This window comes from Protopterus annectens, chromosome 2.part2 (genome assembly GCF_019279795.1).
Source record: "Protopterus annectens isolate FY-2018-M chromosome 2.part2, PAN1.0, whole genome shotgun sequence".
Classification (NCBI taxonomy): Eukaryota; Metazoa; Chordata; order Ceratodontiformes; family Protopteridae; genus Protopterus; species Protopterus annectens.
In genome coordinates, this window is record NC_056730.1 from 354,092,650 (window position 1) to 354,115,339 (window position 22,690).

At 41.3% G+C, this 22,690-nt stretch overlaps 1 protein-coding gene across 1 annotated transcript in view; it reads right to left on the minus strand.

The window, feature by feature from the left end:
- ITGA2 (integrin subunit alpha 2) overlaps positions 1 to 22,690 on the minus strand; it is a 2,089,078-nt gene that overhangs the window by 305,460 nt on the left and 1,760,928 nt on the right. Inside the window, exon 20 of the mRNA XM_044064418.1 lies at positions 12,692 to 12,836. Within this exon, the coding sequence (XP_043920353.1) occupies positions 12,692 to 12,836 (145 nt within the window). The remainder of the gene's footprint in view (positions 1 to 12,691; positions 12,837 to 22,690) is intronic.

The following is a 22,690-nucleotide window of genomic DNA, read 5'->3' on the forward strand; positions in this document are numbered from 1 at the left end:
TGGAGGCTCCCAATGTCTTTATTTATGAGTTCCATGATAATACGCTCCATAGCTTTACAGACTAGACTAGTCAGGCTTATGGGGCGATAGTTTCCGGGGTCCGTTGCAGCACTACCTTTGTGGAGTGGGACCACTGTAGCTGTACGCCATTCTTTGGGTACATAACCTGTAGTAAGGCTAAGTTTGAACAGTGACTTAATGTGAGGGTTCAGTTCTTCTTGGAGCTCGTGTAAGACACAGCCTGGGACACTGTCCGGTCCCATAGATGTTGTGTTTTTTGCCTTGGAGAGGGCAGCTTTCACCTGTGCATCTGTGATGTCAGGGAGGTTACATTCAGTTGGGATAGGCATTTGCTCCTTTGGGGGGGGTGGGGGAGAAGTTTGCGCTGAATCTGCCTGCCAGGATGTTGGCTATGTCTGTAGGTTTGGTATATTTTCTACCATTATGCAACAATTCAGAGCATATCTGGGAGTTTCCGCCCATGTTCCTGACATAACTAAAGAAGGCCTTGTGATTATCTTTAGTGTCTAGGGCAATTTTTCTTTCGAAACTAGCCTTTGATGATTTTATGAGGGATTGAAGTTTCTTGCTAATACTGATCAGAGATGCCTTCCCTTTTTGGGATTTTGCTCTGTCATGTAGTAGCTTCCTCCTTCTGTTGTATAGCTTATTTATGGCTGGGGTCCACCAGATCAGTCTCCTGTTTTTGGAGGAGTGAGTTTTGGCTTTATTTGGGATAGCACAATCCATGCATTCCTGCAGGTGCTCATAGAATGCATTTGTAAAGGATTCTGCGGATTGGGCTGTATTATCCTCTGGCCCAGGGGCTTTGAAGGATTCCACCTCAGTCTTGAGAAGTGCAAAGTTGGCTTTTGAGAAATTCTTTACAGTGATTTCCTTGGCTGGGGGTGGGGACGGGATATGGATGTCCAGGGAAATTTGTTTATGGTCTGATCTTACCAATGAGGGGTTTACCTCTGGTGTGGAACATAGAGCCCCCATGTTGGTGATGACCAGGTCTAATATGTTGTTCCCTCTTGTGGGAGTGGTGACCAGTTGTTCCATTGCGTTAGAGTTTATAAATTCAGGGAACCATTGGGCGAGGGTGTTTGGGCTTGAGTAGTTTTCCCAGTTAATGTTTGGGTAGTTGAAGTCACCCAATAACATAGTGTTTGCAGAGACCTTCATATTCTCCAGTGTTCTCAGGAATGCCAAGTGGGGTTCCTGTAATAGGGAGGGTGTTCTGTAGCAGGCTACAAACTGAAAGGCAGTTTTGCCCGCTGTTAGTTGCACATGGATGGTTTCCGATGCTTCGTGTAGTGCCACTAGCCTGGAGGTGTAGGTATCTTTGATGAATATAGATACTCCACCTCCTTTTGTGCTTCAGTAAGAGTTTTGAGGCTGAAACGCATGGTATGAGTTATAACCTGGTAGTGCTGGGGTGCTCTCAGGAGCCTTGAATCAGGTTTCTGTTACTGCACAGACATCGATTTTCTCCATACTGAGGAGAGCCTCGAGTGCATGCATCTTGAGGTTTAGACTTCTGGCATTGAGTAGCATTACCTTTAGTTTTTTTATCCTTGGGTTGTCTATGGAGGTGGGTTTGTCCTTTGAGCCTTGCCTAAAAAAGGCACTATGGGGGTGGCAAGAGCCTTCACCAGTATACGAAAGCCTAAGGGTGACAGGTGCAAGCCGTCCCTAGCGAAGCAACGTGGCTTGTCGAGCATGTCATCCCAGGCTGACAGACACTGGATCCCCTTTGAATGACACCAGTACTTTAGCCAATTGTTGAAACTGATCATTTTGTCTTTATACTGTGGCATCATTCTTGGTGAGGGCAAGATGCTACTCAAGGTCAGGTTCATACCAACCTGGGCTACATGGTCAGAGAGCTCCTCTATGTCTCTTTTCATGTAGTCCAGGGAGGTACATCTCAGGTCATTCACACCAGCATGGACAAAGACGGAGTCATACTTGTACTTGCTTTGGAGTGACTTGAGTGCTTGCATTATGTGGCAGATCCTGGCACCTGACAGGCAGCTTACAGTGACCTTCTCCTTGTTCAGTCTCGTGAGCGGGACGTCAGTGTGCCGGACAATAGAGTCCCCTATAGCAAGTGTATTTGGTGTGTTGTTTGGCCTTAAGGGCTGTGGTTGTGAGGCACACTGATTTTGTGAGATATGTGATTCATTGGTATTGTTGAGGGGTGGCTGTTGCTTGGATATCTGCAGGACCTTCAAGACTCTATCCCTGTATTCTGTCTCCTACAGGCTTTGAGGGCATATCTTTGCCTGACATACAGGGCATTGCCTGCAAGCCTGAAAAGACGCCAAAACCACGAGGCAGCCTGGTTTTAAGAGAGAGAGATCAAGGACTTTAGAATTGACCCAAAATGGCCAATAAAACTACAGCTTCTAGGTAGTAACCACTCCTCCAGGGATATGCATCCCAAATCTCTGGCTATTAAAACTTGCCAGAGATTTGGGATGCATGGGAAGACTTAAAAAGGCCCTTGTGGTCATTAGTCTAGTAAACACCTATGAACCTATGAACCTATGAACTCTCAGTTTCTGTGTATGCCCAAGCACAAACAACAATGTAAGTAGAGTATGTCACTGGATAAACATGAAAAATGGTAAGCAAGGAAAAACAGGAAAACGAGCTATCAAACATCCAAACTATTTGTTAGCACAACTTAAAATAGTTTCAGCATGAAGAAAAAAGTGAGGGATACAAAGAAATAAGATAATGTAATGGGTGAAGACTACAGACGAACCAGATCAGGGGGTGGTGATGTACCAAACCAATCTATGAGGGGAACAGAGTCAGTGGACCTGTGAAGGTTCATAGGTGTCTACAAGCCTAGCCCATAGGATTACCCTGACATCATGTCATCCAACCTTAGTTCCCAGTGCCTCTGTCAAGTAGAGCCACTGGAGTGATCCCTGGGGTGAATTTTCTATTTCCCATCCACTCATCAAGATTCCTCTTGAAGAGGGCCAGTGAGGTGCTTTGTTTGACATGTATGGGAAGTCTATTCCATAGCATGGGCTGTCTCTGGGTTATGAACCTGTGCCTCCAGCATACTCTGTTGATTGTGACAATGAGGTTGAGGTCTCTGGAGAGTGTGGTGCAGAGGGATTGGGATTTCTTTAGATGTAGCATTTCTAACAGAGCTGGGTCAGATGGGTCTATATTAGATAATTGAACTTTCAAAAGTTCGACTGTCATATGGTCGACACCATATGATCAAACATTTAAAAGTTCGAAAGTCTAATTAAAAAAAAAAAACTGCACAAATAACCTACCGGAACGTTTTAAGAAGGGGGGCAAGCCCCCCTGCACTCCCTACACCCCCCGCTCTTTATATATACCAACTCCGAGATCGCACTACAGTGCAGAAAAGGGAAATCCATAAAATAGGATGTAATATGAAAAGGAAACTTCATAAAGGCAATCTGTATATACAGCCATGTAGGAGTGGTACTACCAAGTGTGGTTGATGTGAACAGTGTTTTGCCATACTAGAAGAACCCACCATGAGTGTGGGTAATAAGAGCCAAACAGTAATAAAATTCAAGAAAGGGAATTGTCAGACAATGAATGTCGTATACTTTGCCCAGTGTACCAGATGCCTCGGTTTTTATGTGGGTAAAACTGGGAGGCACCTTAAAGATAGGATATATGACCACTTGTATGCCATCAGAAAAGAGGATGTCAACAATGCTCTATATAGGCATATTAGGGACAATTCTGAGTGTGATATGTTTTAAGTTTGCATTGTTGGAAGTCTTGAACCCACATAATAGGGGGAGAAATATAAAAGCATTATTAAGTGAAAAAGAAGTGAGATAGCAAATATTACTGAATGCTACTACCCTGCCTGGTATAAATGATAATATACCTGTAAAACCTATAATTGAAGCTAGGATGTGACTTATGTATATAGTTATTTTTGCAGGTACTCACATATTTATGAAGGGGAAATGATGTCATCATGTGAGTCATTTTAATTCAAACACCAGCCTGTCATTGGTTGTATGTATGTTTTTAAATCTCTAGTTCATTAATCAAAGTGTTCCGATGAAGTCTATTTTTTAGATGAAAGTGCTCAACCAAAGTTTTAATAAATTCTGTTTTTATTTATTAACTGTTGTTCGTGCAGTGGCGTTCGTGGTATTCACAGTAGTTTACAATGTGTTTGATATTGAAGCTTTAATAGCCACTGAAACATGGATTCGTAACTCAGAACTTATGCTCAACCCAAAAAAGACCAAACTACTACTTTTCCCCCCAAATCCTTCTGTCACGAAAAAACAAAATTTTCGTCCTCTCTTTTGATACAACCACTGAAGTCACTTCTTACAGCAAACTATTAAGGGTGATAGTAGATGACAGTCTTACATTTGACATGTACATACAAAATTGCGTAAGAAAAATTCATCAAAAATTAGGGATGCTTTACAGAGCTAAAAACATTCTCACGGACGTAACTAAAACTACACTTGCCACTATTGATCTCCTCCCTACACTTCTTCATGCCGCTCCCATTGTTACTAACATCCAGGCTTCACAAAAATTAAAACTTGCACAGTGCTATAACAAAGTTGTTAAACTTGAAGCAAATACCGCTTTCAGAATCCACCACTGTATAGCATTGAAAAGCCTTAATTGGTTAGGACTGCCTCATCAACTAACATATGCACAGCTTCTTACCACCTATAAAATTATCCAGCATCCATCTGTCTGTACAGCACTATAAACTATTCTGCATAACTATGTTCCCAGTTGGTCATTAAGATCCAGTGGCCAAAAACTCCTCTCTGTCTACAAACCTAGAAAATATTATTTTATTTATTTTATTTTACATTTGTATTAACTTACTTCCTTACTGCTATCAAATTCACTAACCTGAATTTATTTCTAAATATACCATAAGCCTGTTTTCTCTCTCTTCATATTGCAATTCCTGTTTGTATTAGACTAACTTAGATTTAATTTCACTACAAAATGTCTAAAAGTTCTCTAATATTAAATGAATGCCATGTAACTTGCATCGATTCTTAATCAATGTTTTTATATTATATATAATTTGCTATAATTATTTAAACTGGAGATGTTTTTGTTTTATTTTTGAAAAATGTAAAATTATTGTTCTTAAAATGTTTTGTTATAATTTGGAGCTTTTCTCCCCAGGTCTCTGATAAAAATGGGCTTCTACTCAGTTGGACTTTCCCAGTAATCAAATGTCAATAAATAAATAAATAAATAAAATAAAAATTTCTGAACAGCGGAGGTGTTATGGAAAGAGTTTTTTTTTAAAGTAAGGTGTACTGGGTTAGGGTTAGGGACAGGGTTAGGATTGGCACACATCACTAAGGCGGGGGGGGGGGGAATGCCAGTAAAGTGAAAAATTTAGATGGAGTAGAAGGAATACAATGTAAAATACAAAAGAAAAATTGTCATAATAAGAATTTATGTAAAACACAATATGAAACCTTTTGGGCAGCATATTGTCCAGAAAGAATACAAACATTTACTGTGCATTACCAAAACATAGTCACAGACAAATGCCCTTGAAGGGAAAGTACTATATATATATATATATATATATATATATATATATATATATATATATGTGTGTGTGTGTGTGTGTGTGTGTGTGTGTGTATGGATCTACTTTATAAAATCAAAAATCCATTTACTCGAAAGTCTGAATATCAAGACCACATAAGCGAAACGTCACAATATCAAACACCTGGAATATCGCATTGTAACTCTGGGAAACTAACCACTGGGCCACCATGGTGAACTTTGCTCTTTTCTCCTCTATAATGCAATCTTGGGGTTGGTATATTTAGTTGGGGGTGTGGGAGGCGCAGCCCCCTACATGGGTGGGTTTACTTTGCTTCGGTTTGTGCTTTTTCCATGGTGGCCCTGTGGTTAGCTTCCCAGAGTAACAATGAGATGTTCAGGGTGTTCGATATTATGACATTTCACTAACATGGTCTCGACATTCAGAATTTCGAGTAAGTGGATTTTTGATTTTATAAAGTAGATCCATATATATATATATATATATATATATATATATATATGTGTGTATACACACACACACACATATATACATACACACCAGTGTCAAGATCACAGAAATTTGGAGAAGGAGAATGTGAGGAAAATACAATACTTGCCTTCTCTCTCTTCTCTGAATCTGGCCACCATAACAGGATGCCAGCAGTATTTTAGGTTTGACACTCTGGGTATTTATCAACTATATAGTGACAAAAGTAGGGCTCTCATTTTGGAAGCAGGAGAAGTTAAATGAATCAATAATGCATTAATAGATAGATTTCTGACCAAGAAAATTGGAAAACCTTCTAGTATCAAATGGAAGGTTTACTATAAATGATTGTAACTTGTTTAATCAAAGTGCAATTATTTGAACCCCAACATCGAAAACCTAAGGAGATTGCTACTCAAAACAGTGACATTCCCAAGGTCACAAAGCACAAAATGAAACCTACCCCATGCACCCCCCGACAAAGAGAAAATTACCCACAAGTCCAAACTATGTATACACCAACTTGAGAATGCACTGACTCAGAGAAAAGGGGTTAAGCTATAAAAATGCAGCATTCATCTTCTATCTGCTCTCTGAGTTTAACTGCCATTACAGGATGACAGCAACCTTCTTGTAATGATAGTTTCAGCATCAATCAACATGTTGCCAGCAAAGAGTAGGTTTAACATAAGGAAAGGCTATTAAGCAGGACAGTGACAGAATGCTAGGTAATAACTAAGATTAGCTTCTTAGGTTAAAGGAATGTGTTGGGTTAGTTTCATTTAGTCACAGTCATTAACAGGTAGATGTGTAACCCAGCCACTGGGGATGCACAAGCCAGTGCATTTCATTGTGCTGGTCCCAAGCCCGGATAAATGGGGAGGGTTGTGTCAGGATGGGCATCCGGCATAAAAATTCTGCCACATCACTTATGGCACAAAAATTTCATATTTCCATACCGGATCGGTCGAGGCCCGGGTTAACAACGACCGCCACCAGTACTGTTAGCCAACAGGGTGCTGACGGAAATTGGGCTACTGTTGGCCGAAGGAGAAGAGGAGGGCGAAGGCATGCCCGAAGGCAGGAAGAGAGGTGGAAGGTTAGGAGTGTAGCAGTGAGGGTAGGAACTTTGAATGTTGGCAGTATGACTGCTATAGGAAGAGAGCTAGCTGATATGATGGAGAGAAGGAAGGTTGATATATTGTGCATGCAAGAGACCAGATGGAAGGGAAGTAAGGCCAGGTGTTTAGGAAACGGGTTCAAATTGTTCTATCATGGTGTGGATGGCAGGAGAAATGGGGTAGGGGTTATACTAAAGGAACAATATGCCAAGAGTGTTTTAGACGTGAAGAGAGTGTCTGACAGAGTGATGTTTATGAAGCTCGAAATTGATGGTGTAATGATGAATGTTGTTAGTGCATATGCTCCACAAGTTGGGTGTGTGATGGATGAGAAGAGAAATTTTGGAGTGAGTTGGATGAAGTTGTAGTGAGTGTACCCAAGGGTGAGAGACTAGTGATTGGAGTGGACTTTAATGAGCATGTTGATGAAGTGAACAGAGAGGATGAGGAAGTGATGGGTAGGTATGGTGTTAAGGAGAGGAATGAAGAAGGTCAGATGATTGTGGATTTTGCGAAAAGGATGGACATGGCTGTGGTGACTATGCATTTTAAGAAGAGGGAGGAACATAGGGTGACGTACAAGAGTGGAGGAAGATGCACACAGGTGGATTATATCCTATGTAGGAGGGCCAGTCTGAAGGAGATTGGAGAATGTAAAGTGGTGGCAGGAGAAAGTGTAGTTAAGCAGCATAGAATGGTGGTCTGTAGGATGACGTTGGTGATCAAGAAGAGGAGGAGGAGTGTGAAAGCAGTGCCAAGGATTAAATGGTGGAAGTTAAAAAAGGGTGATTGTGAAGTGGAGTTTAGGGAAGAGTTAAGACAGGCACTGGGAGGCAGTGGAGAGTTACTGAATAGCTGGGTAACTACAGCAGAACTAGTAAGGGAGACTGCTAGAAAGGTACTTGGTGTGACAACTGGACAGAGGAAGGAGGACAAGGAGACCTGGTGGTGGAATGAGGAAGTACAGGAGAGTATACAGAGGAAGAGGCTGGCGAAGAAGACGTGGGATTGTCAAAGAGATGAAGAAAGTAGACATGAGTATAAGGAGATGAAGCGCATGGCAAAGAGAGAGGTGGCAAAAGCTAAGGATAAGACGTATGGAGAGTTGTATGAGAGATTGGACACTAAAGAGGGAGAAAAGGACCTGTACCGATTGGCTAGACAGAGCAACAGAGCTGGGAAAGATGTGCAGCAAGTAAGGGTGATAAAGGATAGTGAGGGAAAGGTACTCACAAGAGAGGAGAGTGTGTTGAGTAGATGGAAAGAGTTTTAGAGGCTGATGAATGAAGAGAATGAGAGAGAGAGAGAGAAGGTTGGATGATGTGAGGATAGTGAATCAGGAAGTGAAACAGATTAGCAAGGAGGAAGTAAGGGCAGCTATGAAGAGGATGAAGAATGGAAAGGCTGTTGGCCCAGATGACATACCAATGGAAGCATGGAGGTGCTTAGGAGAAATGGCAGTGGAATTTGTAACTAGATTGTTTAATGAAATTTTGGAAAGTCAGAGGATGCCTGAGGAGTGCAGAAAAAGTGTTTCTGGTACCTATCTTTAAGAATAAGAGTGATGTGCAGAGCTGCAGTAACTACAGAGGGATAAAACTGATCAGTCACAGCTTGAAGTTATAGGAAAGAGTAGCAGAAGCTAGGTTAAGAAGGGAGGTGATGATTAGTGATCAGCAGTATGGTTTCATGCCAGGAAAGAGCACTACAGATGCAATGTTTGCTCTGAGAGTGTTACTGGAGAAATACAGAGAAGGTCAGAAGGAGTTGCATTGTGTCTTTGTAGACTTGGAGAAAGCATATGACAGGGTGCCTAGAGAAGAGTTGTGGTATTGTATGAGGAAGTCAGGAGTGGCAGAGAAGTATGTAAGAGTGGTACAGGATATGTATGAGGGTAGTGTGACAGTGGTGAGGACTGCAGTGGGAGTGACAGATCCATTTAAGGTGGAGGTGGGATTACATCAAGGATCAGCTCTGAGTCCTTTCTTATTTGCAGTGGTGATGGACAGGTTAACAGATGAGATCAGACAGGAGGCGCCGTGGACTATGATGTTTGCAGATGACATTGTCATCTGTAGTGAGAGTAGGAATCTGGTTAAGGAGACTCTGGAGAGGTGGAGATATGCTCTAGAGAGCAGAGGAATGAAGGTCAGCAGGGCTAAGACAGAATATATGTGTGTAAATGAGAGGGAGGGTAGAGGAATGGTGAGGATGCAGGGAGTAGAGTTGGTAAAGGTGGACGAGTTTAAGTACTTGGGATCAACAGTTCAGAATAATGGTGAATGTGGAAGAGAGGTGAAGAAGTGAGTACAGGCAGGGTGGAATGGGTGGAGAAGAGTGTCAGGAGTGATTTGTGACAGACGGGTACCAGTAAGAGTGAAAGGGAAGGTCTACAAGAGGGTAGTGAGACCAGCTATGTTACATGGATTGGAGACAGTGGCATTGACAAAAAGGCAGGAGTCAGAGCTGGATGTGGCAGAGTTAAAGATGTTAAGATTTGCACTCGGTGTGACTAGGATGGATAGAATTAGGAATCAGTATATTAGAGGGTCAGCTCATGTTGGACAGTTTGGAGACAAAGCAAGAGAGACGAGATTGCGTTGGTTTGGACATGTGCTGAGGAGGGATGATGGGTATATTGGGAAAAAGATGCTAAGGATGGAGCTGCCAGGTAAGAGGAAAAGAGGAAGGCCTAAGATAAGGTTTATGGATGTGGTGAGAGAGGACATGCAGGCGGCTGGTGTGACAGAGCAAGATGCAGAGGATAGGAAGAAATGGAAAGAGATGATCCGCTGTGCCGACCCCTAACGGGAAAAGCCAAAAGATGATGATGATGATTAACAGGTAGATGTGTGCAACAGAATCTAACAATCTACAATGGTGGAGATAGCTAGAATGTAAGGAGTGTTGCGGCCTACAGTGGTATTTGTTCCAGGAGAAGGCACGAGACAAAACTTAACAGATATTTGTTGTTGTCAGAAGCAGGAAAAGGAGGACTTCTTCAAATTTAATAAATCAAGGTCTGGATAAAAATTAAGTGTAGCACACATGAAGACTAACATAAATTGCAGTTTAAGCAAGGCTAACATATAAAGTCATATGATATGTTAGTTTTGTACATGAATTACTTGCATCTATTAGAAAAACTCTTGACAGTTTGTCCATGAAGTATTATGTTTTCATGCAAAAAATAAGCTTAAATATGACAGATGTAAATTTAGTTAAAGTAAGGGCTATGGTATACTTTAAAAATGTATGTTACAAGCTAATAATAAATTGAGAACTGATATCCTAATAACAGTAGTAAGATATGATTAGATTATGGGAAGTGTTTTACCCTTAAGCTATGTTAATAATATGAACCATGATGGGTGAAAGTTACGGAAAAGAATGATAATGTCAAAAGACAGAACTGATGACTGATACCAAAGCTTAATGGGGGTTACTTTGATTAAATCATTCATCTTACACTAACTTGAGAAATTTGGAACACCTCCACATTCAATTTACTATTAACAAGACACTTACCACATGAAGGCTAATTATAGGAGTGCTTCTATGCCCACAGCTCATAACTCCTACCTAATTAATAATGATTACCTATGCATTAATTCAAGCATCATTCTGCTAGGAGACTTCACCTATCTCTCCACTAACTGTGAAATGTATACATCCTCTAATATGTATACCCAGATATGTCTGGGCTTCCTGATTACAAACTCTCTGAACCAGCTAGTCTATATATATCTCTCTCTCTTCACATAGTCCAGTGAGGTATAATATATATATATATATATAAAACACACACACACACACACACACACACACACACACACACACACACACACACACACACACACACACACACACACATGCATATATATGTAGGCTATCTCCCTAGGGCTTTTATAAGCCTAGCCAGAATGTGTTGGCTTTCACCTCCCTTCCAAAACTCAAAACATCTAAAATCCATAACATTGAATTTCATAACATCTAACACTACAAATCACATGAAAATAACATCCCCTCCACATATAATGACATATAATGACACCAAACTACCAAACACACTTTTTACTACGTTTCTGCAGGGGGGCTTCATGCAGTGGGGTTAGGAAATTAAATTTTCCCACCGTAGTGCGATCTTGGAGTTGGTACATTTAACTGATGGGGGTGGGGTGGGGGCAGAGCCCCCCACATGGGGGGGTGCAGGGGTGCAGAAACGTAATAAAATGTGTGTTTGGTAGTTTGGTGTTGTTATATGTGGAGGGCATGTTATTTTCTTGTGATTTGTAGTGTTAGATGTTATGAAATTCGATGTTATGGGTTTTAGATGTTTCAAAGTAGACATATATATATATATATATATATATATATATATATATACATACATACATAGTTATAAAATATAAAATCAGTTTAAATAAGCAACGCTTCTTGTTTAATTATCTCTAATAACTAGTGTATGCATTTAGACAAGTAAGAAAACTACTCCGATACAGTACCTCAAGATCACTAAAGGCTTTCTGGGGAACCTTATCTTTGTACATACTTTTACAGGGAAGGGTTATTACATTTGTGGAGCATCTGCAGTCCTATAATTATGGGCTGACTAAAGAACTGCCAAAGGTATGAAACCTTTTGTTACAGAATTAAACATGGTTTGACTGTTGGTTGCATTCCTGGGTACCTCAAATTCTTAAAGCAGATTTCTTCACACTTGAAAGTTACCATAATTTTCTTTTGTCACTTATCCATTTGTCAGCCTGTCAACATACTAACAAAGTTGCTGTAATTATTTTTAACAGCATATGCTTGAATGGAAGTGCTGTGTTTTCTTCTTATCTCAGTAGGCTGGGAGACAAAAAAAGGGAAAATGCTGTAGTTTGTTCTGTTGAGAACAACAAAATATTACATAATTTGTGGTTTGTGAACTGCTAACATACAGGTCGAGACCACTGGAAAACATTAGCTTGTACTTAAATGTCTGTAAGTAAAGCTCTCTGTTTAGTATGAATAACCTGTCCCTCAACACTAATATAAACATGACAGTATACTTAAGAAACAATCGTGCCTTATTTCTAATAAAAATAATGAGACACATTTTACTTAAATCTTTAATTGTCCAGCTCTGAAAGCAAAAGGCAAATGTTTTGTCCCCTAGGAAGGAGTTGTGTTCCAAGGTCATGTGTTACTGAAAGATCATTTTCATTTGATTTATGGAATATTTACACATGCACTTCCTTTGCTTTTTTCTTACAATAACAAAATTCTTCCCAAGTTCCCCATGCAGTGGAAATGCTAAGAAAGAATTTAATGACGTGCTTAGGAGCTACAAGACAATGCAACTCTGTGAATACTAAATATAATAAGTACTCAGTACAGAGGGGAAAACTATGTAGTGAATAAACAAGAATAATTTTAATGTATAGAGAAAGAAACAATTATCTCAACTTTATTTGCTAGTCAGAAATATATGTATATGCATTTCTTTTGCTTTACTTACAGGTTTTGTGGACGATGCATAGAACAAATTCTTTGAAAAAGTAGCTTTGACGTTTGCATTGTATGCATTTTCTTTATTGTTTCTTAAGTTTACTGCAAATGTTACGCTTCTGTTAACACTGCTGATAATATATGGAAGTTGGCTGCTAAAAAAGAAAAAATGTAATTCAAACAGTGCTTATAAGTAATGCTATTCAGATTTTCTAGCATATACATATTCTCTGTGCATTATTAATGAATTGTGTACATTCTCCAATGAACTGCTTTCCTTATAAATATTATTCGATTAATATTTTATAGCATTATCGTTAGAATATACTGATTTCTACACACAATAGCATGCATCAAATCAAACCATTAGAAAGCATTAAATAAATACACAACATAAATACAAGCTAATTTCAAAGTGTTACTAGAGGGCATAAAAAAAGGCTTAAAGGGTTTGAGTGAAGAGGCAACTGTACCAGGAAGATTAAGGAAAATCAAGTAGCAGACTTGCAATACAGGAAATTAGCTGAGTAAGACTGAACGACATTTAGAAATTATACAGAAACCAGAACAGGGAATCTTGAGTACTGTACAGAGATGGCTCAGGAAGTGGGACTTAATCATTTTCCAGTGGTTCTGAGGGATCAGAACCTTGCTTACTCATTTAAAGAAAGAGCTGGATCATGTACTACTTGTTCATGAATTTACGATAAGTACTGAAAACCACATTTCAGCTGTCTGCTGGCCACATCAAAACACTTGCGTGGATTACTTAGAAACATGATAAATATTCACCATCGTTCACAGCAAAAAGGAAAGCAAAGTAATGGGAAGATAACTGGACTAGAATCATACCACTCAAACGTGCACCAGAAGAGGAATGAGAGCGACACAGGGAAAAAAAACAGTAGCAGAGAGAAGGCCCGAGGTCGGTGACGGAACACATTGTACAGGATGCCTGCTCTAGAAAGGAAGTACAGAGGAAAGGAATGTGAAGTGACTACAGCTGAAGGTAGGCAGGACTCATGCGGTAACAAGTATAGGGTGCAGAGATATGTGCAGGCTCTACTTTCTATATGGCCCCTTCATTTAAAGTGGATCTCGATGAGCAGTGAGTCATTAAGGTACATGCTAAAGACGCTACTTTGTTTTGATGAAATGGAAAGAGAATGAACTATTTGACTCGACTCCCAAGTTTTACTGAAGATTCTGCTGTCATCTTTACCAAGACTGCCCCCAGGGATATGTGATCTTGAAATTATATATTTTGTGATACAGATGTAGGGGAGACAGCATCCCCCAAAAGGCCTTAGCCCTACAAAATATTTATTTTTATATCAAAGTCAACTTTGTGTTGACGGTTTTAGAATTCTTGTTAATATAGTTTCTTTTCAATTGAGTTCTTTCTTTATCTATAAATCCAAATCAATAAAATGTGAAAAGCAAAATTAACTAATTAGATGTTTATATATCTAAAAGTTGAAACTATTCAAAGCTGTTTGACTTTAGGAAAAAATCAGTGACAGTAATCTAGAGTTCAGCCAGAATTGAAAGGAGCAGTAGGCGCAAAGTTAAATGCTGAATGTAAGAGTCTTTGAAGTGAATTAATGTAGTATGACAGGAGTTTTCCTAAAGGAATACTGTACCATCTAAATACACAATCATATCTACACAAGCAGGCAAATACCATTCGTGAGTGTGTCGTAGCTTTCAACTAAACAGGGCAAATCTCATCAGAATCAGGGACAAATCCAGAAATAATAGCTTCATAGCTCTGTATTAGGCTAACAACCACTATAGGCCTTATAAGCCTAGCTGTGCAACCCAAATGTGACCCACAAACTTGATTTATACAGGGGATGACTTACGGCCTGCCTCTGTCCATCAGAGACATACTCACCAGAGCAGCAACAACCAGGGACAAATTTTAAAATATTATTGCTATTAACTTGAGATGCCGACAGAATAAGAAAATGTGAATTAATATACATGTTCTGAAGTAAGAGGTATATAACTCTAATTAGTGTCATTATTTATCAAGTGAAATTCATCACCTTTTCTGAAATAAATCACCAGTTTCAGGAGGGATTAAGAGGGAGAGAGCTAAAATTTTAGTCAAAATCAAGTATGTCCCTGAAAATCAGGGACAGTTGATAGGAATGAACTGTGTGCATGCTAGCTAAGATAGCATCACATATAGTAAATAAGAGAAATAATGAACTGGAAAAGAGATCTTGTGACATGGGTTGTTGAGGATGGCTGTAGCTGTGAACCAATTACATGCAGTCTTTCCTGACATTTAGTACAAAACCACAAGACAGAAAGAGTATTAAAGTCCAGTTTACTGAAATTAAACTAGTTACAGCAAATTAGAGGTTTTTATCTTGCCTTGATGCAAGGCACAAACAGATTGAAAAATATTTCACTGGTAAAGTACACTCTGTATGTACAGTAGGCACTGTACATTTAAAACATTTTAAGTTATTATAGTACATAATGAATGCAAAGCAGTACATGAAGTAAAGTATAAATTAAAAGTATTAATTTCATTTAAAATATTTTAATAAGAGCATAGATTCATAGGGAATTAATAGGCATACAGTGTAGGAGACCATTAAAGAGCCTAGCCAGAGTCCCAATTGTCTCAAAGTACTGCCTGCTTAAGTCACTTGCTCCAGGTCACACAGATAGGCAAATGAAAGCTGATGGAATGAAACCCTGTACCACAGGAAGCAGCTCGTTAAAGGCTCATAGCCTTAGTCCTCTGCAATAACTACCAGACATAATCATTAAAAGTTTGCAAGCATTTAGAATTTTTTTTTTCAAAACTTTCCAGTGAGGGAACTCTCTCTTTAAGTATCCAGTTAACGAATTACACAGGAGAACACAGACACTGAAAAGAAGGCGAGGTTTGCCAAGACTCTGTCTTAAAAATATGTTAACTCCTTCCTGTATTGGACTTTGTAGGCCATTAGCCTGAGGCTTATTCAGAGGCGAGTGCATGTTTCTAGGAAATAGGAGTCAATTTATTCTACACCTTTTTGTTTGTAGAACAAACCATCAAAGCACTTTCTGACAGCTACTTTCCTTGTCAAAGGTCTTGTGAAAACATAAAATCAGAAACCACAAAATCAGAGTGCAAAGCAGTCACAGCCCTTAAGGCCAAATACAACACCAAACATACTTGTCATAGGTGACTCCATAGTCAGACACACTGACGTCCCACTCACCAGACTGAACAAGGAGAGGGTCACAGTAAGCTGCCTATCGGGCGCTAGAATCCGCCACATAACACAAGCACTCGGGTCACTCCATGGCAAGTACAAATATGACACAGTCATTGTCCATGCTGGTGTGAACGACCTGAGACATACCTCCCTGGACTACATGAAAAGAGACATAGAGGAGCTCTCTGATTATGTAGCCCAGGCAGGTATGACCCTGACCCTGAGCAGTATCCTTCCTTCACCAAGAATGATGCCACAATATAGAGACAAGATGATCAGCTTTAACAATTGGCTTAATGTCTGGTGTCATTCAAAGGGGATCCAGTGTCTGTCTGCCTGGGATGACATGCTTGACAAGCCACGCTGCTTCGCAAGGGACGGCTTGCACCTGTCACCCTGGGATTCCGGATATTGGCTAAGGCTCTTGCCACCCCATAGTGCCTTTTTAGGCAAGGCTCAAATTCTAAACCTACCACCCTAGAAAACAAAAATGGGAAGAAACTGAGGGTAATGCTGCTCAATGCCAGAAGTCTAAATCTCAAAATGCACGCACTCGAGGCCCTTCTCAGTATGGAGAACATCGATGTCTGTGCTGTAACTGAAACCTGGTTCAAGGCTCCTGAGAGCACCCTGGCACTATTAGGTTTTACCTCATATCATGCGTTCCGCCCCAAAACCCGGACCACACCACAAAAGGAGGGTGTATCCATATTCATAAATGATACCCACACCTCCAGGTTGGTGGCAACGCAAAGCTTCGAAACCATCCAGGTGCAACTAACCATAGGCAAAACTGCTCTACAAATTGTAGCATGCTACAGGCCACCCTCTCAAACTCAGGAACCCCACACAGCCTTCCTGAAGACACTGGAGGGTATAAATGTATCTCCAAACACCATCATATTGGGTGACTTCAACTACCCGAATATAGACTGGGAACATTACTCAAGCCCTAACTTTCTAGCCCAACGGTTCCTGGAGTTCATAAATTCAAATGCCATGGAACAGCTAGTCACTGTTCCCACGAGAGGAGAAAATATACTAGATCTCATTATCACAAACATGGGGACAAAATGCTCCACACCGGAAGTATATCCCTCATTGGTGAGATCTGATCATAAACTAATCTCACTGGAAATCCACATCCCGCCCCCACCCCAAACAAAAAAGACCACAGTGAAGAACTTCTCTAAAGCAAACTTCACACTACTCAAGACTGGTGTGGTATCCTTCAAGGCCCCTGAGCCAGTGGAAACCACAACCCATGCTGCAGAAGCCCTTACAAATGCCTTCTATGAACACCTCCAGGACTGCATGGATCAGGCAATCCCAAATAAAACCAAGACTCTTTCCACAAAGGGCAAACGTCCAGTCTGGTGGACCCCAGCCATTAACAAACTTTACAATAAGAGGAGAAAGCTATTACATGATAGAACAAAATCCATAAAAGGGAAGTCACCCCTGATCATTATTAGTAAAAAAATACGAGCACTCATAAAATCAACTAAGGCCAATTTTGAGAGAAAAATTGCCATGGATTCAAAGGACAATCATAAGGCCTTTTCAGCTATGTTAGGAACCTGGGTGGAAACTTCCAGATATGCTCAGAATTAGTTCAAAATGATACAAAAATCACTGAACCCACAGACATTGCCAACATACTGGCAGACAGGTTCAGTGCAAACTTCACCCCCCTCTCCCCCCCTAAAGGAGAGATAACTATCCCAGCGGAGTGTAACCTCCCAGACATCTCAAATGCGCAGGTGAAAGCTGCTCTCTCTAAAGCTAAAAACACAGCATCAATGGGACTGGATGGTGTCCCCGGCTGTGTGCTACACGAGCTAAATGAGGAATTAAACCCGCACATAAGGCAGCTGTTTAATCTCAGCCTTACCACAGGATACGTGCCCAAGGAGTGGCGTACGGCAACTGTGGTCCCACTCCACAAAGGCGGTGCCTCTACGCACCCTGGTAATTACCGCCCCATAAGCTTAACAAGTCTAGTCTGCAAAGCTATGGAGAGGATCATAATGGAGCTCATAAACAATGATATAGGGGACTTGCAGACATTGGACCCGACCCAGTTTGGCTTCGTCAAGGGCAGATCATGCCTTTTGAACTTGGTCGACTTCTTCAAAACAGTCAACAAGGCTATTGATGAGGGAAAGGCAGTCCATACAGCCTACCTTGACCTTGCAAAGGCTTTCGACACAATACCCCACTCGGGTATTGTAGAATAACTTACCAGCTTAAATGTAAACCCATATGTCACAAGATGGGTTGCAAACTGGCTTAAGGACAGAACCCACAGGGTTAGAGTTGCTGGCGCTATGTCAGACTCCAAGCCGGTCACAAGTGGTGTCCCACAGGGCTCGGTCCTTGGCCCCCTATTGTTCGGCATCTACTTCTCAGAAGTACAGGCCAACATGGGAGGACTTTGGCTGACAAAGTTTGCAGACGACTGCAAACTGGGCGCCATAGTGGAAAGTGCATCGGACACGGATATCCTTCAGAAGGGACTCACGGAAACAGATAGCTGGTGCCAGAGCCATGGCCTGAAGTTAAACGCCAAAAAATGTATAGTCATACCCTTCAGGAAAAACAAGGTAACCCCAAGCTACCATATAGGCGACAATCCACTAAGCACAGAAGAGGTTATCAGGGTCCTGGGGACCCAGGTTAACAGTGGCCTTTCTTTTGACTCTCACATTGCTAAAGTGGTTAGAAAGACCTTCTACATTGCCCACCTGATCATGAAGGGATTCACATCCAGATCTAGTGAGGTCATTGTTCCCCTGTACTCTTCACTTATCAGACCAATGATCGAGTACAATGCCCCATTTGGGATGTATATCACCCGACATCTGCAGCAATTGGAGAGACCCCAAAAGTTCCTCACCAAAAGGATAAAGGGACTCCAAAATCTGTCATATGCTGCCAGATTGAAGAAACTCCAGCTCTATTCAGTCACATACCATCTGCTCAGAGGTGACATGTGCCCGACATACAAGGCCATGTCCAACCCGGAATTAATGGACATGCTCCACCTCAAAAAATCCAAATCCACCAAAACCACTAGAGCAAGTGACTTAAACCTTAGCACGGATATAAATAGGAAGTGCTGGAGGGATAGATTTATCACTCAGAGACTCCCTATGCTGTGGAATAAAATCCTGGTCCATGTGAGGCAGAGCACCTCGCTGGCTCTGTTCAAGAGAAATCTTGACCTGTGGATGGGAGATCGTAGGTTTACCCCGGGAATCATCTCTGTGTCACTGCTGGACAGAGGCACAACAAACTAATGGGCACAGTATTTTTTCATATAAGGGGTGGCGTAAGCCACAAAACTTTGGGCTAGGCTTATAAATGCCTTAGGGCAGATAGCCTAGTATAAACCTATGAACCTATGAACCTATGAACCTATGTATGTTGTACTGTAGCAGTCCAAACTGAAAGTGACACAATTTTGCACTAACAGAGGCAGATAATTACATGAAATCAAAGTTCTATTGTATGCAATATTCCCTGCAACACATACAAACTTGTTGAAGTAGAGTCCACAGGACTTGATCCCCAGGTTTTTGCAGTTATAGAGACAGCTGTTTTATACACTGACCAACTCTTATAGCTAGTGGCAGCACCATTGGCAGTATGAATGCACACCTCTCATCTAAGCAGAAAATTTCATTTCTCAGCCATCCTCTCATTAAAGAACTTTTAACATTTGATTTAAGCAAAACACTGTTCAGCTCTCAGAACTTCCCCTCACCATCCCAGTTTCTGGCTGCAATTCTTCAGTTTTAAAATTCTTTGAATTAAACTAATTTCCCATTGGTTGTTCTCTCCCCAAAACAAGACTATAGGTTCATAGGTTCATAGGTACATACTAGGCTATCTGCCCAAGGGCATTTATAAGCCTAGTCAGAATGTGTTGGCTTTTGTCACCCCCTTAGATTAGTTCCCTGTGCCTCTGTTCAGCAGAGCCATTAGTTCCCTGTGCCACTGTCCAATAGAGCCACTGCAGTGATCCCCGGGGTAAATTTTCTGATTCCCATCCACCCGTCAAGGTTTCTCTTGAAGAGTGTTAGGGAGGGGCTCTGCCTGATGTATATTGGAATCCTGTTCCAAAGCATGGGGAGTCTCTGGGATAGGAATCTATCCCTCCAGCATGTCCTATTTATTGTTGTGGTGAGGTTTATATCTCTAGAGCGTGTGGCTCTCCGGGATTTGATTTTTTTTTTAGGTGGAGCATGTCCATCAATTCTGGGTTGGACATGGCCTTGTATATCAGGCAGAGATCACCTTTGAGTAAGCGGTATGCAACCGAGTACAGCTGGAGTTTCTTGAGTCAGGCTGCATAGGGCATCTGTTTGAGGCCTGTAATCCTCTTGGTGAGGTGCGTTTGTGGTCTTTCCCACTGTTGCAGGTGTCTTGTAAGGTACATCCCAAATGGGGCATTGTATTCTATGATGGGTCTAATGACTGATGAGTAGAGAGACACAATAACCTCTTTTGTTCTAGATGCGAACCCTTTTCTGATTACGTGGGCCACATAGAAGGACTTTCTAACCACCTTGGCAATATGATTATCAAAGGAGAGATTACTATCTACTTGGGTCCCCAGATCCCTTATTACATTTTCTGTATTTAGGGGCCTACCACCTACGTGGTAGTTCGTGGGTACTTTGTTTTTTCCAAAGGGGATGACTATGCACTTTTTGGCATTTAGCTTGAGGCCATGATTTTGACACCAGGTATCCGTCTCAGTGAGACCCATCTGGAGGGTGTCTGAATCAGCCGGAGAATCAATTAATGCCCCTAGTTTGCAGTCATCTGCTAACTTGGTCAGCCATAGTCCTCCTATGCTTGCCTGTACCTCTGAGAAGTATATACCGAACAGGAGGGGTCTTAGGATTGAGCTCTGGGGGACACCACTTGGAACTGGTTTAGAGTAGGACATAGAGTCTGCAACTCTCACCATGTGGGTTCTATCCATGAGCCAGTTGGCAACCCATCTCATGATGTAGGGGTTTATGTTCAAGCTGGTGAGCTTGTCTATAATACCAGAATGGGGAATGGTGTTGAAGGCCTTAGCGAGGTCTAGGTAGGTTGTGTGTACCACCTTTCCCTAATCTAATGCCTTGGTAACCGTCTCAAAGAAGTCCACCAGGTTTAAGAGGCATGATCTGCCCTTAACAAAGCCAAACTGGGTAGGGTCCAAGGTTTGGAGGTTCCCAATGTCTCTGTTAATGAGTTCCATGATGATGCGTTCCATAGCCTTGCAGACCAGGCTAGTCAGGCTTTTAGAGCGATAGTTCCCAGGGTCCATTGTGGCTACACCTTTGTGGAGCAGGATAACTGTTGCTGTGTGCCACTCTGTGGGTATGTAGCCTGTAAAGAGGCTGAGTTTGAACAGTGTGTTTAGGTGAGGGTTACTTCATTTTGGAGCTCTTGTAAGACACAGCCTGGGACACCGTCCAGTCCCATTGAAGATGTGTTTTTAGCTTTGGATAAGGCTGTTCTAACCTGTGTGTTGGTGATTGACGGGGCCCTGCGTTCTTCTGGTATGGTTATGGGTCCTTTAGGGGTTGAGAGGGGGGTGAAGTTTGCACTAAACCTGTCTGCCAGAATGTTGGCAATATCAGTCGGTTCAGTGTATTTTGTGCCATTCTGCACTAACTCAGAGCAGATCTGAGAGTTTCCACTTAGGTTCTTGACATAGCTAAAGAATGCTTTGTGGTTATCTTTGGAGTTATTGGCAATTTTTCTTTCAAAACTAACCTTGGATGATTTAATGAGGGATAATAGTTTCTTGCTGATACTGATCAGGGATGTCTTTCCATCTTGGGATTTTACTCTTTTCTGTACTAGTTTCCTCCTTCTGTTGTATGGCTTGTTTATGGCAGGGGTCCACCAGACTGGTTTCCTTTTCTTGGAGGAGTGAGTCTTGGTTTTACTTGGGATAGCACAATCCATGCATTCCTGCAGATGCTCATAGAGTGCCTTTGTAAAGGTTTCAGCAGCTCGGACAGCATTGTCCTTTAGCATGAGGGCTGTGAACCTTTCCACCTCAGTTTTAAGTAACGTGAAGTTTGCTTTTAAAAAGTTTTTCACTGTTGTTTCCTTGATTGGGGGTGGGGGCAGAATGTGGATATCCACAGTGATTAGTCTATGGTCTGATCTAACCAGCGAGGGGTTGACCTCTGGTGTGGAACACCGGACGCCCATGTTGGTAATGACCAGGTCCAATATGTTGATCCTTCTGGTTGGGGTATTTTTCATTCATAGATTCATAGATTCATAGATTAGTACTAGGCTAACTGCACTTGTGAGCCATTTTAAGCCTAGACAATTATTCCCTGTGAGATTCAAACCCTGTACCTTGTGCTTGTAAGGCAAACACCTTAACCATTAGGCCATCCTCCCAACCAAATAATAAGCAGATAGCTGTATATCTTAGGTTCATAGGTTCATAGATTAGTACTAGGCTAACTGCCCTTGTGGGTCATTTTAAGCCTAGCCAATTATCCCTTGTGAGATTCAAACACTGCACCTTGTGTTTGTAAGGCAAACACCTTAACCATTAGGTCACTCTCCCATTGACAAGTTGATCCAGGGCGTTCGAGTTTATAAATTCTAGGAAGCATTGGGCAAGGGAGTTAGTACTTGAGTAGTTCTCCCATTTTATGTTTGGGTAATTTAAATCACCCGGTATTAGGGTGTTTGGTAGGACCTTCATATTTCCCAGTGTCTCCAGAGATGTGGAATGGGGGTCCTGGGCCATG